At 38.4% G+C, this 15,571-nt stretch overlaps 1 protein-coding gene across 10 annotated transcripts in view; it reads left to right on the top strand.

Moving 5' to 3' along the window:
• The window catches only part of LOC124430110 (dachshund homolog 2), a 224,017-nt gene that overhangs the window by 113,930 nt on the left and 94,516 nt on the right, over positions 1-15,571 (top strand). For 9 of the 10 annotated variants that reach the window (XM_046976237.1, XM_046976238.1, XM_046976228.1 and 6 more), the window contains one exon: positions 708-770. The exons of the other annotated variant lie outside the window; for it this stretch is intronic. In XM_046976237.1, coding sequence (XP_046832193.1) covers positions 708-770 — 63 coding nt within the window. The remainder of the gene's footprint in view (positions 1-707; positions 771-15,571) is intronic. 10 annotated transcript variants of the gene reach the window in all.

The following is a 15,571-nucleotide window of genomic DNA, read 5'->3' as shown; positions in this document are numbered from 1 at the left end:
TCGAATTCTTCATTAAAAGTGTGTTACTCTTTTACCTACGGTTACCGCGATCCATCGCGGATAATAAGGTAGTAGTAGGTTCTCTTCTTAGCTATGTTTTTCTCATTAGCTGTATCTCCCGTACCACTCGAAGACGAAGACGGAGACGGAGACGTTAGTCGTTAGGGATCGGAATTAGGTTCGTTTCTTCGTAACTCTGACGTCTCTTTTAATCATCGTACTTCAAAGCACCAGCGGCATATTCGTGTTAGCTCAGACGTAGTCGGTCAACTCGGTGAATCAAAAAAAAAAAAAAAAAAAAGAAAAAAGAAAGAAAGAAAAAATGGAAGAAGTATAAGAAGAAGAAGAGGAAGAAGAAGAAGAAGAAAAAGAAGAAGAAGAAAAAGAAGAAATGAGATATCTAACTTAGGCAGACGAAGAGGAAAAATCTTCTCTATCACATCCCTACCCCCTGTTCCAACCTACTCCCATCTCGCTTCCCTCCCACATTCTGCATCCTATCTTATCCCTTCTCCTTTCTATCTTCTTCCTACGTCTCATTTCTCTTTTCTTTTTCTTCCTCTTTAAGATCTTCTTTCTCTCTTGATCAATAAGACTGATCAAGGAAATCCTAATAATCCCCTAATAAGGGGATAATAATATTGTCGCTAATGATTTCTTATGTTTTGTCCTGTTTTACCTGAAGTATTGCCTTTTGTGTTCCACAGGTCCGGGACGGTATGGGAAAACTGCCGAGCTGCCTACGAAGATATTGTCAAACACCTTGAAAGGTAGGAGAAGACACACAAGTAATAAGTCTATCGATTTAATCTCGTTAACTTGGTAATAAAAAAAAAAAAAAAAAAAAAAAAAAGAAGAAAAAAAACAGAAAAAAAATAGAAAAAAAAAGAAAAAAGTAAAGAGAAAGAAAAGAATTGTCAGGGAACAACAATTGCGGGGATATTATTACGAGCGGATTCTTATCGAATCGGTACCTTTTAACTAGTCGACTTATTTAAAATACGCTTTTCGTTGCTATCGATTTACGTCCACGTGTTTCGACATGGTTTTCGAAATTTAAAGGGGGAAAAAAACTAAAAAAAAAAAAAAAAAGAAAAAGACAAGAAAGAGAGAGATAGAGAAAGAGAGAGTGAAAGAACAGGGAAAGAAGGAGGGAAAGGAATCGAAGAAAAAAAAAAAGCAAATAAAAGAAGAGAGAAAAGGAAAGGAAGCACAAAAAAAAGAGCAAAACAAAAGGTAAAGAAAAAAGAACGAGGGGAAAAAAAGGGGTAAAATGAAAAGACAAAAAAGAAGGAAAAAGGAAAAAAAGAAAGAAAAAATCTCGTTATTCCCGAAGATCCTCGTAACGCCGAATCGCGTGTCCGTGATGCGTATGCGTTGCATCAGCGTTGCATACCAACCCGTTGCACTTCCGATAAATCAGTATTACCGTGAAGCGTCGAGTTTCCGGTCGCACGACAGGTTGAGTCCTGAGGCCTGACGCGGTAATGCCAACATGATTTGTACGGTTCGAGCTCTCCGCCTCTCTCATCCTACTCTCTCTCTCTCTCTCTCTCTCTCTCTCTCTCTCTCTCTCATTCTGTCTCTGTTTCTCTCGCTATCTCCACACACCTCCCTCAAACTACATACCCCTCTTTCCTTCTGGTCTGGATGGAAAGCAAGCGAGAGTCACCGATATATAGCAAATACCAATAGAGAACCGCGAGTTGCTCCTGCTCCGATAGCAGTAACGTGCGCATACCCACCCAAAGCGCGCACAACCACACAGAGCCACGATGTTTCCCCGTGATCCTAACCACTTGTCACTTCACGGCACGCAGATCATCGTCGCGACGTGAACGTCCATCATTCGGGGATTAAATCATTCGGTTGGCCTCGAAACACTCCTCGCATCGACCGTTCGGCAATTTTCTCTTGGCGAAAGGGCTCTCTAAAACCCCCTACTAAGCCGATTTCCCTTTTATCTTAAGAAGTAATAGTAGTAGTAGTAGTAGTAGCAATAGTAGTAGTAATATCGGATAGGTAATCATTGATGGTTAGACATAAGAAGACGTTCAATCCAATTCTTTGAAAGTTTAAATGGATCTTTTTGTCTCTTTCTCTCTTTTCTTTGGTATTTCGTACCGGGTAAGGGTGGAGGAGGGGAGGGGGCGAGCGGGAAGTTCGATCAAATAAGAGAGCCAGTCGAAGGATCGTTAAAACGAGCTTTGAAAATCGCCACTCGACGGATAACGTTGGAAACGTCATTTCCAATTCAAAGGTAATGACCATTGGTCCCGTCTCTTTCTCTTTATCTCTTTCTTTCTTTCTCTCTCTCTCTCTCTCTCTCTCTCTCTCTCTCTCTCTCTCTCTCTCTCTCTCTTTCATCAGGCCCGTGGCGATCGCCCTCACATTCTATTTGCTTTAGCAGCCGCCCAACGTTGACTTCGTCAACCGGACAAACGCGTATTGTGATTTCGGGCCTTTGACTGGTAGCCGTTCGATGGATATCGCAGGGGGTGGTAAATGGACGACGAGGCAGGCAGGCAGGCACGGAGGAGGAAGCGTTGGCGTATATGGGGGGTGAATCGACGGCCGGTTGAGGCAAACGGAGGACCGAAGGGTGGCTCGAAGGGACGGACAAGCGAGAGAGCAGCCGTGAATATTCATGCCGAGAACCCTAGACGAATTCGGACTTGTTGCGACTGACACTGATGTAAACCTTTGTTTATTCTGCGTGCTCTCACCCCTTTCGAGCTTTCTCTCTCTTTCTATCTCTCCCTCTCTATATCTCTCTTGTATCTCTTTCTCTCTCTCTTTTCGATTGGACCAAGAGAGAAAGAGATAAAGAAAGAGAGAGAGAGAGAGAGAGAGAGAGAGAGAGAGAGAGAGAGAGAGAGAAACTGAGGCCACAAGCACGAAACGAACCCCCCTGAGTATTTAACTGAGAGTTAAATTCTGATTAATCGCCGGCAACGCCGTTATTAATTGTTTGTCCTTTTGATTTTACAAGCAAACGGATAGAAGAGAGTCTGGCGCTATAGCAGCTTGCTCGACCGACTCACGCCCTCTCACTTTCTCTTTATCTTTATCTTTTTCTCTTTCTCTTTCTTCTCCTCTTTCGACTGGTTATCCCCACGTGTCGTGTCTAATCCAAGCGCTTTGCACGTGACAAACGTTTAACTCGACGGAAGGAAGGTTTCCTTTTTCGTTTGAGAAGAGTTATATCACTCGTTTGTCTTTCTCCTTCGCACGTTTTAAATTCAATCTACGAATCCGTATAGTATTCCTTTTTTCTTTTTTTTTCACAAGCTCGGTATTACCTACACACATATATACATATATATGTATGTACATATATTTCTAAAATTATTACAGATATTATTCCTAAATTGGTATATAATAATATCTTTATATTACTATTATTCACGTACTATGTATATGTTTGACACCGGAACATCCAAGAGGATCGAACGTTAATCGAAGCGAAGTAAAAACCTGACTACGGAGAATCGCGACATCATCATCGATTTCCCAATTTAGCTCGTTAAGCCCGGCCGGCAGCGCGGTACGGTGACAATGGGTGGCTCTAGCTGGGTGGCTGCTGGGCCTCCCGGGAGAAATGCGTGGAGAGGGTACGCGCGAGATAATAATCTGATTCTGCGGTAAACTCGCGAATACGCGGAGCTACGAGCCCCGGATAGAGGCGGCCGGTTAAAACGCGAGCACGACCCTCCGACAGAGGCAAACCTCTCTCTCTCTCTCTCTCTCTCTCTCTACTCGACATACAGTCTCTTTCTCTATGCTAGAGAGAGTACGAGAGAGAGAGAGAGAGAGAGAGAGAGAATTTAGCCCCGTAAAGTAAGTAATATTAATGGTCCCTCAGAATGTTCTGGTATCAATGCGCTAATGTCGGCTTCCTGGCTTTAAAACTACTAAGTCATTCTAGCATAATTCAAAGCGCATTGTCGTTCTCCATTCAAACATCCAACCGTTGAGTTGCCATTGGTTTTCACCAAGTTGGATTTTCTTATCGTCGAACCCTCCTGCCAAAATTCTATCCCCCTTTTTCTTCTTCTTCTATTTTCGTTATTACTTCTCTCTTTCCCTCTTCTTAATTTCCTCGAGGTTTCGTATATCTCCTCTCTTTCTCTTTCTCGTAACGATCGCAACCCTAACTATGAAACTCTCTCTGTCTTTCTCTTTCTCTCTCTCTCTCTCTTTTCTTGGGTAAGCGTCATTAATTACCAGAACGACGTCGTCGGCGACGTCGACGAGGCTCCTATCGTCCGGGACATCTGCTGGAAAATAATATTCATAAAGTTGAGCCTCCTCGTTATGGGCGATTCGTGCTATGTGCTCGTTTCCTCTTTCCCTGCTACCCCCACTGACCTCTCTCTCACCTACCCTTCTTTCTTTCTTTCATTCTCTCGCTCGCTCACTCTTCCTCTTTGTAGTTGTGAATTAAATGAAAACGTTTGTTAATGTCAACCATAGGCTTTTATATATGATCAATTATCTGATTCGAAGCTGGATTTAATACCAATCGCAATGTCTAATTATATTAGATAATAATTAAATTAAAACAATTTATTTAGAATTAGAAACGAATTGTAACCTTGTATCGTTTTAAATCGATATTTTTCGGATTTCGTAATATTTCAATTATACACGCACACATACACACACAAACATGCATACGTATGCACGAATGTGTGTATGTATCATGTAATATATTTTTATTTCTATGGGTTTTACGGTAGGAGAATGAAAAATAAGAGAAACAGGTAATTTTATTCGGTGATCTGTTACGCGATAGCAAGCTTATGAGGCGTCGACTATGAACAAGGATGGGAGGGATAGGGGAGAATACAAGTGGGGAGTGAAGAAGATGAAGAGGGGGACGTAGGGAGGGGTAGGGTGAGAAGGAGAGACGCTAATTGCACTCAAACGAACTGTCAGCGCCTTGGCGCACGCACACCATGCCCTGACGTATTTATGTCTCGTAGACGTTTGACGCGAGTCCCGCTGCGTTACACCATCCTCTCTCTGCTCAAGTAATACAACATACATACGTAGCTTTGCTTTCGTGCGTGTAATAATGATGCGTTACGATTAACGCCTTGAGAAATACGTTTTCCTCGTTTGCTAATGTCGATTGATTAAAATTGTACCTATCTCCGATGTATATGTATATATATATATATAATATATATGTGTCTATTTGTGGGTTAACGCGTTTACTTCTATTTAATAGTTAACTATTAACTTAAACTGATTATCGTAAAAAATTTGTTGAAAAAAATTTCACAAATACTTATAATTAAGTTTGGCCTTTCTATGATATTATTAATAGACTCAACATTTTTTTTTCTTTCCTTTTGTCCGTTCCTTCTTTGCATTAGAGAGGATATTTAATGGATTAATTAACTTCGATGTCGATTGACTTATTGATTCGACGTGTGGGATATGATTTTTTACAAGGACAAAGGAAAAAAAAAAACGAAAGAAAAAAGGAAAAGAAAGGGAAGAAAAAAAGAACTGGGACACTAAAAACTGTGGTATTTTGGAATTGTTGGATCGTGACTCTTCGTGATCTAGTTTTTATCTAAAATGATTCAAGAGAAAGGACAATTAACCACTCGAAATGATTTTCTTGATAAAACTTGTGGTAAAAATAAGAGGATGAGTTCGCGTGAGCCTGAATTTTCGAGTGAATAACGATCGAGAGATCTCCCTCAGACAAAAATAGTTGATCCAACGTGACAAAAAGGGATCATCCTTGGAAACATACTAACTTCGCCCGTTCGATCCTTTCTACGAATCGATTATGTGGAAACCGTGCATCGAAGAAAGGAGGTTAGATCGCAGGATTCTCCCGATTAACTTAAGCTTTCTCGAAAGGAGTCTCGTGTTACGTCACACATGTATTACGTCGCTTGACTGACTATCCTAAACGTTCTAGTTCGAAAATATCTCTATACATAATTTATATATCCTTTTTTCGTGGAATATAAGAAAGGATCGTGCGTTTTGATCGACGCCACGAAACGATTTCGATCGTCCTCGATCATCTCCTTCCTCTTCCTTCTTTTATTTATTTTCTTTTTTTTCCCTTTTTTTTTATCATTTCTTTTAATCTTCTCTCTCCTTTTGACCTTTAACACTTCATTCCATATGTTTCCTTGCCTATTAATTTTTTTCTTCTTCTTCCTTTCCTTTTTTCACCCTCCTGCCTTTTATCAAATAATCCATCGGTCATTAAAAATAGGATTCGAATTCTTTTTAACACGTTCAAAAAAAAAAAGAAAAAAGAAAGAAAGAAGGAAAGAAAGAAAAAAGTAAAAGAAAGAGAAGTAACTTATATACATATGTTTACGACAAATTATTTATATCCTCACGTCGTCATAGTCTAGACAAAGGAATTCTACGATGGCTGGTCCGTTAGAAAATATTTTTGGATATGCACATATTTAATATCCTTCTCTATTCCGACGAAGTTTCCGGATCATTTACGTTGATGCGTCGAAAGAACGTCGTTCGAAGTCTCCTAAACCTGTCACGTTGTGTTGTCTGTTGGACGGTAAATACTTCTTTCCTTGAAGAGAGACTGTAAGAAAGAAGGAGAGGAGAAAAAAGAGAAAAATAGAGAGAAAGAAAGATGGACAGATAGAAAGTCAATGTGCGTGTGTATGTATCTCTCTCTCTCTCTCTCTCTTTCTCTCTGTATATGTGTGTATAGGAAAGTGTCATGTTTTACCAAGGTGCATTATTAGAACGTACGTCGGTGCTCGGTAACGAGGTACACCGAGCAAACTTTGGCACGCGACGAGCGAAAGCCGGTGACTTCAACGCCTCGACGCGTTCTCGTTCCTCCTCTTGTGCGACAAAACGGTGATTAATTAAAAACATAATTAGTCCACGGTCTCATGGCGTAACGATGTGTCATACGCAAACACATATGTTTTATATATGTGTGTGTATATGTATATATATATATATATATATACAGAAGAGTAGTAGGACTAAATCTACCGTGAAATTATCATCCGAAATCGACTCGCCATTTTTTCGGTTCTTTTCATCTCTCGTCGTTAAACCATCTTCTCTCTCTCCCTCTCTCTTTTTCTCTCTCGCACACACTGTCTGCGTCTATCTTTCGTTCTTGTTTCGTCTATCATCGTAAGTACAGCCAACGATATTTCCTCGACGATCGGTCGTTCCGAAGACTAACGAGCTTACGATCATCGTCATCTAATTTGTTGAGTCGTGTGGCGAACGAACCTCGACGTTAGAAAGAGAAGGAGAAAGAGAGAGAGAGAGAGAGAGAGAGAGAGAGAGAGAGAGAGAGAAGACTTGACGTGTCACCGTCTTCCTACCAGTAACGTTAAGCTCCGTACTAATTATTCCTACGATTAGTGCTGACGAAGGATCGTTGAACTCTATACTTTTAACTGGAACAGGATGTTACCAAATTAACTTTGTTTAACGATCAAATTTTCGAAGAAAATCTGATATACATAGGTGTCACGATTGAAACTATAATTTCGATTAGAAATACTCTCGATTATCATTTATCCCTCTTTCTCTCTCTCTCTCTCTCTCTCTCTCTCTCTCTCTCCCTTTCTCTCTTTCTCTCAAGAAAAAAAAGAAAAGAAAAAAAAAAAAGAACTAAAGCAATAACGATTGATATCAAACGGCAGATAGTATTTACGATATACACTGATATATCACCATTTTCCTTTGTTTCTGCATTTCTATGAAAAATCAATTCGGGGTATCGTTGAATAGGTCAAGATATATTATTGTTATTAAATGATTCCCCTTTTTTCACAAACACACACTATAATACTATATTATCAAGTTGAGTTTTCTCTTTCTCTCTCCCTCTCTTTCTCTCTCTATCTCTCTTTTTCTCATTTAGGTTTTCTTTCATATATCTGTTTCTTTCCTTTGACCACCCGCTCGCTTACTACTACTATGAGTACGAGCACCTTCTTGTAATCTTATTTATGAACCCGCAACATGCAATACTTCCGGCAAAACGTTTCCAAGCTCGTCTTTCCTCTCTCCCTCTCACTCTTTCTCTCTCTTCCTCTCCCTCGTCCTTCCTTCCTTCCTTCCTTCCTTCCTTCCTTCCTTCCTTCCTTCCTTCGTTCACTGCTAACCTCCCCATGAGAATTGGATCGATTTGATGGAAAGTCTCTAACGGGCTCCATCGCTTCGATTATATCGAAACGAACGGATAATTCTTGATGCATGTGTGTATGTGTATGTATGCGTAACTATGTATGTATGTATGTGCACGCGCGTGTGTGTAAATATATATATATATATATATATATATATATATATGTATGTATGAGTAGATATCGATGTCTTTTGCGTGACAAGAAGAAATCTTTTCTTTTTTTTCTCCTTCCTCTTCTTCTTTTTTCTTTATCCTTTTTTTTTTCTTTCATTCTCTTTCTCCTTTCTAATTCCAGAGATATGGACATCGATTTAATTTTCATCGAAATCTCTTTATAGTTACGTGTTAAACGTGCACCCTAAACAATATCGATTAATTTCTAAATCAGATTTATTCCATAAACGTTATTAGAATCTAGAAGATAGAGAGATAGATAGAAGGAAAGAGAGAGAGAAAAGGAGAGAGGGAGAGAGAGAGAGAGAGAGAGAGAGAAGGAAACAAAAGGGATGAAATTGAGAAGAGCAGTTAAAAGGGTGGTATTAAATAAACCGCGAACGAACGTTCCTGCGGTTCGATACAGTCCTACCAACCGTTCGTAGCCACGGTTCTACTGGCACTTTTGGTAATGAACTAATATTTACAATGTCCGTCCACGTTCACGAGAATACGGACACATATATACGTATAAATATATGGGTCCGGTGTCGTGTTATCAGCGACCCTTCTGCAAATACGTGCTTGCCCTGCAGGGTCAGGCCCTCTCTCTTTCTCTCTCTCTCTCTCTCTCTCTCTTCTTTCTCTCTCTATACTAGGAAAGAAGAAAGAGAGAAGGAGAGAGAGAGAGAATTTGTGAAACTGAGAGCTGCTACGATATGCATACAGATCAAACAGTTTCATGTATGCTCTACAGTTCCGACTATTGCTCCCTCCCAAATCAAATTCTTTCGCTCATCCTTTTCTATTTTCAACGCTTAAAAGTATTTAGGGTAAAAAGAGAAACAAAGAAAAAGAAAAAAAGAAAAGAGCGAATAATATTCGAACGAACGATAGTATTTCAGATTTTTTAATTTTTCTTTCTTTCTTTTTTACTATTTCAAATATTAATAACCTTTTATTAACGGAGAGAGGGAACGTTGTTATGCTATAAATATAACGATGCAAGTATAGAAAGCGATAGGTCACGTCGTTTGAAGAAGACAAAGACATTAAAAAGAAAACAAAAAAAAAAGAAAAAAAGGAATAAGAAAAGGAGAAGTAGGAAGGGAAGAAAAAAAGAAAAAGTACGAAAGAACCGTCGATCGTCGGGATAGAAATCGTGAAAGTTTGCCAGGGATGTGTGTGCCAGAGTGAGAGAAAGAGAGAGAGAGAGAGAGAGAGAGAGGAGAGAGTTGGAAAGTAAGAAGGGGGAGAAAAGATCCTTCACGATGTTCGGGGATGCTGGTGGTGACAGTAAAAGAGAAAGATAGATAGAAAGAGAAAGAGAGAGAAAAGCGTAACGGGCGATGACAAACGAGCAGGAGCTGCGAGTCCACGGGTCACTCGATAAGAATAATCGTTTTTCAATCGAAATCCAATAGCGAGTCACATCGCTCGCGGGCGTTCTCCTTGAAAGAGAAAGAGAGTAGATCTATAAAGATAGTAAGAAAGAAAAAGAATATGAGATATATATGTATATATGTATATATATATGTCGATGACTCTTCTTCTTATGGTTGACCTCTCAACATTGATCACGACTTGAAAAATATGTTTTTGACGTGGCAAAGACAAGAAGGCTCGAGTTTGAAATTTGTCAAGAATTTAAATAATATCCTTTTATATATTTTCGCCATGGCTGCAAGTAGCAGCATACATAGGAAGGAAAGAGAAAGAGAGAGCGCGAAAGAGAGAGAATGCACACGTAGAACGTTTCTCTCTTGCCGTCGGCGGCCATCATAAATCCCGTGAACATGAGAGAGAGAAAATCTACAATTCTAAAGCTTTCCATAAAACACTCGACGAAACGCTTCGCCCAGCACTTTTCAAGTGGCTACCACACCAGCCGTCTCTCTACACCATTCTCTCCCTTCTCTTTCTCTTTCTTTCTCTCTCTCTCTCTCTTTCTCTCTCTCTTTCTCTCTCTCTATCTTTCGTCTTCTACACGAGTGACAGGAATCTGTTGAAATATGTAAAACCGTGTAACCTCTTCAATTTACATAGCCGCACGTAAAAGCCAGGCTCCAACGAAAAGTGGCTCCTGCTCGTCCCCGGTAATTGATAAGTCCCCTAAACGGATCTTTCCGAACCTACCCCTTTTTATCTCTCTCTCTCTCTCTCTCTTTCTCTCATTTTCTTCTATAGATTCAATTTTACTTTTTTTACTCTTTCCTTTATTGCAATTTTCAAATTGCCCATTTTGTTTCAATCTAATATAAAAAATAATTTCAATCGCTACGTAATAACTCTTCATTAAAAGTCATCTCATATATATATATATATATATATATATATATATATATATATTTATATACATATGTAACTACATTAAAGTACGTAAAAGACGATCGATATACATATATTACTCTGTCATCGTTTTCATTTCTCAAGGTCCATTTATATGTCATTACGATGTTATTATCTCGACGTAAGCAAGTTATTTATTTATTTACTTACTCACTTCTATCTATCCACTTCTACTATATCTATATATAACTAACATAACTAAACTGTTATTCATTTGCTACGCGATGATTGTATTCCGTTGACATTGTATGCCATCTCGTATCATATGTTTACTGTTTCCTAGAGGTAAAGAAAAATAAGAACGTCCTGTTCTATGAGTATACAGCGATCAGTAATAGTAGTAGTACGCTGTTAGAACGTTAACGAGCAACTCGTATGAAGACTTCGCAGTAAATCGAAAGAGAGAAAACGGGAAAAGAGGACAAAGTAAAAGTGGTAAAAGAATATGAAGAAGAAGAAGAAGAAGAAGACGAAAACGAAGAAGAAGAATAAGAAGGAAAAGGAGGCCGCGACGAGAACGTTGTCTCACGTGATAGACGTCCATCATCGAGGACGATGAAAGCCTAACATCTCGGAGGACGATGTTACAAGTACACGTGTTCGACGTTGTTGATGCAACCGTCATTTTTTACGAGGATAATCGCGGGTGAGCGCGCTCGAACAAACCCATATATAAAGTACTACTACTTCGTTTTCGTTTCTTCCTTTTTTCTTTCTCCTCTCCCTCTTTCCCTCCCTTCGTTTTCTTTTTTCCTCCCTTTCCCTCCACCCTTTACCCAGTTCTCTTTTCTTTTCTTTTCTTTCTTTTTTCTCTTTCCTTCTTTCTTTTTTCTTCTTTCTTTTTTTATTTTTTTATTTTTTTTATTTTTTTTTTTCATCATTATCTCCCTCCTACCAACGTAGCTTGCCATTGGTGGTATTTTAGAACGCTCTGAACAAACAACAACCAAGGATAAAAGTATTATGGGTGTATATAGTAGTGTTCCTACATCTGGAAGTGAGGAACATCAGTCATGGCGCATCTGCGATGCACTTTCCATCTTTCTCCTTCTCCAAGTATGATATCCTTCTCTCTCTCTCTCTATATATATATATATCTCTCTTTCTCTTTCTCTCCTTCATCATCATCACCATCATCATCATCATCATCTTCTTTTTATTCTTATTCTTCTTCTACTTCTTCTTCTTTCTCTTTTCTCTCTCTCCCTCTCTCTCTCTCTCTCTCTTTCTGTCTTGATATCTCCTACGCCCGTCTTAAAATTGTAACGGGTGTTCGGTTGTTTCGGGATTTCCGTATATCCATTCCCCATCGCTCTTCGCGCCGTCCTCCTCCCTCTACGTTTTAAAAACCATTTATCATCGGTAACGTAAATATGCTCGCGGGAAAATCGAAAGCAAACGTTCTTCGGTGATATTATTCTCGTAGAAAGAGAAACACGAGGGTAAAGAAAAAAAGAAAAGAGAGAGAGAGAGAGGAAAAAAGTAGTAGCAAGTATAAGTGCGCCGATGAAATTCGAAATATATTTCGAATTTCTACGAACTTCCTTTTATTCTAAACACTCGTTTGTCATAAAGACAGAGAGAGAAAGCAGGAGAGAGAGAGAGAGAGAGAGAGAGAGAGCGAGAGAGAGAGAGGACAGATACATAAAGTTCATCGTAAAAAGTTCGTCTAATAAAACCCCGAAGGGATTTGTCAAGGAACTCGAAACGATAGAAAAGAAGGTAAGAATGGGAAAGAGGGAAGAGAAAGAGGAAAAGAAGGACAAGGGAGAGAGGCAGAGTGGAAGGAGTAAGGAGGAAGGGACCAGGGAGGAAGTTGACTCTGGGGAGATCGTCAGAAAATATATGTAAAACACATCCAGCCGTGGCGTCTGGGTTCGTATAAGCCGTAACCACGTTGGCTCTCTGATGGGCCGACATCTAAAATAATAAAACTTGCCTTCGTGTCATTTGTCAACGCTTTCACTAAGGAGACGACGACGACAACGACAACGACGAAGACGACGACAACGACGAAGACGAAGACGGCGACTTCTACAGGCACCTCGTAATTTCGCGATGTCGCAGCTGCGGCCTAGCCCTTTTCCCATCACTTCCCGCCCCGCTCCGCCATCCCGACCAGCCCTTTACATATTCACCCCACTTCTTCTCGAGTAACTCGAAATCCGCGTGCACGGAACATCACGAGTTCCTTAATTTTAGTCCAAGTAAGCTTCAAACTCCAACCCTCTTCGATATATAGTAACCAACCCCCAAAAACCCCTTTCGAAGAACGTCCGACTTACCGCTATATAACCTTGACGATCTATCTTATCAATCAGATTTTATTATGATGACTTTTATTTTTTGTCATGTTTCATTCAAGCCGTGTAGTTGGATTCGAATGTAGCGTATAACTTCGTCTATATTACATACGTAATGTTTTCTTTTCTTTTTTTTATTTGTATTATTCATTTATTTATATTTATATTTTATTATCAAGGATTGATCAGTTTTTTTCTTTTCTTCTCTTTCTTTTTTCTTCGTATTTTTTTTTTAATCCTTTGTACCGGAATACCTTTTTACGATCACCTATTCGAACATAATTCGAACAGATTTTTTTACGGAATCGTAAAAAAAAAGAAAACTTATCGCTTCGAATTATAATGATATTACATTGGAAGAAATTATTATTATTATTATTGTTATTTTTACATATCTTAATTATTATCGTCTAATGTCTTACAACATTGTTTTCTGATAACAACTTTAAAACAATCACTGGCAATTGCAATTTCGTTGGAACAAGTAAAACAATAATAATTTGTTTGTCGCTTTTCGATTTGAATATTTCGATTAGAATATACAATAAACTCTCGCATTCTTTCTTCCGTATGAATAATATGTTATTTACTATCCCATAAAGTGTACCTCATAAAATAGAATGAAACATGAATGAACTTAGAAGTTCATTCTACACTAATGAAGAGGATGTCCATTGAAAGGATTGGTAATTCTTGGAAATTATTTCTGAATTAATCGATCAATGGCTTTATAATAACTTTCAACGAGACATAGATTTTTCATTTATATTTCCTTTTGATAACTGATAACACGTAACTTTCAACGACCTTTCACCATGAGATAAAATAATTTCTTTAATAATTTTACAAATTTTCCAATATAATTTATCATAATTTCAGGCATTAACGATTGATACATTTCTCTATTAAATATACATAGAAAAAGAATGATATTTTATTATTGAAAATAGCTGATCAAAATACTCTTGCAAAATTGATACTTGAATTTTTTTTACAATTAGAATAAAACAAAGTGATAAAAATGAAAATGTTCTTCTATCGGTCAGCATCAAGTTTACTTATGCAACAAAATTCATTTGCATGATAGCTGTTTTTTTCTCTTTTCTTTTCGTTTTTCTAATTTATTTTCTCACTGACACAACTGATTTGTTAAGATTTTTACAGGGACAATGACGCGTCAACCTCTTTCTTTCCCTTTTCTTTTCGGTCATTTTCCCAAACTTTTTCTTTTTTTTTTTCTTTTTCCCCTTTTTAAGATAGCGCATCTCCTCTAGCAAGTTATGTACGTATCTGTATGTATGTGAATATTCTCTACGAAGAATACTCTTTCTACCTTTTTATTCTTTCCTACTGAGAAAGAATATTCGCGAGTTGTGGTGGGCGATAAAATATTCTCGCGGCAAGGTTTTTAAACGCGAAATAAGGTTCCGCGGAAAGCGGTGTAAGACGATTTTACGAGGGTTTCAGCGTGCTCGTTTAATTAAAGCACGCGTGCGAGCGGTTTTGCGCGAAATAAAGTAGCAAAGTGTTGCCGGCTAGCTATATTCCCATCTTCGATCTTGCCGACTCAAGGAGTCGAAGAAGAAAGAAAGGAAGAGAGAGAGGGAGAGAGAAAGATGATGAAGAAGAGAAAAAGAGAGAGAGAGAGAGAAAGAAGAAGAAGAGAAAAGAGAGAGAGAGAGAGAGAGAGAGAGAGAAAGAAAGAGAGAAAGAAAGAATGTTCTCTTCGTACTTTATGCTTCTCCATCTTTAATCCCTTGATGCTGGACGTTGTCCCGAAGATGCCGAGCATAGGCTCGCCTTAAAAGTGAAATAATAAATAAAATATATATCTCGTTCTCGTCGGTGCAATAATCTAGGAGAACGAATGTGCCAGACGACTTTTATGAAACGATTCGAAGAGCCTTCTTTCTCTTTCTCTCTCTCTCTCTCTCTCTCTCTCTCTCTTTCTCTCTAGATCGTATAGTTGAAAAATATAATCGTAACCCTTTTGCAAGAGGGTGCCATAGAGTAGAGAAAGAGAGGATAGAATGAACGCGGTGGGATAAAACGTTAAATACGACCGCTGAACACCGGGGGCCGACAATAAAATCGTCGTAAAGCATTTGCGAGCGAGTAATGCACCTGCTTTTTACAGGGAATACACGTTTATTTTCTAATTCCACGTGGAATAAGAGAACTCGATTAGAGAGATATCTTTCTTCGCGCCTTTATCGTCAAATATAATGTAATTCAGATTTTAATCTCTTTCTCTCTCTCTCTCTTTGTCTTCTTTTTCTTTTTTATACGATCCCAATGAAACACTCTTGTAAGCTATGTTAAATAGAAAAACAAAAAAAAATATATATATATATGTATATATAGATAATTGAAATTTTGTAACAACGTCGATACATATTCTTCAAATAATTAATAATTTGGTAATATTTTTTATAAGCATGGATTTTTTCATATCTTTCTTTTTCTTTTTTTCTTCTCTATTATTTAATACTCGAAGGAAATATGATCGAGTAGGAGAAAACGTTCTTTCGTTTCCATTCTACTCTTCGATTACTCCAGTTTATTTTTCAAATTACCCTTCACATTGCGCTAATGT

This window comes from Vespa crabro, chromosome 17 (assembly GCF_910589235.1).
Source record: "Vespa crabro chromosome 17, iyVesCrab1.2, whole genome shotgun sequence".
In the NCBI taxonomy this organism is placed as follows: domain Eukaryota; kingdom Metazoa; phylum Arthropoda; class Insecta; order Hymenoptera; family Vespidae; genus Vespa; species Vespa crabro.
This window is presented reverse-complemented; position numbering and strand designations above follow the sequence as displayed.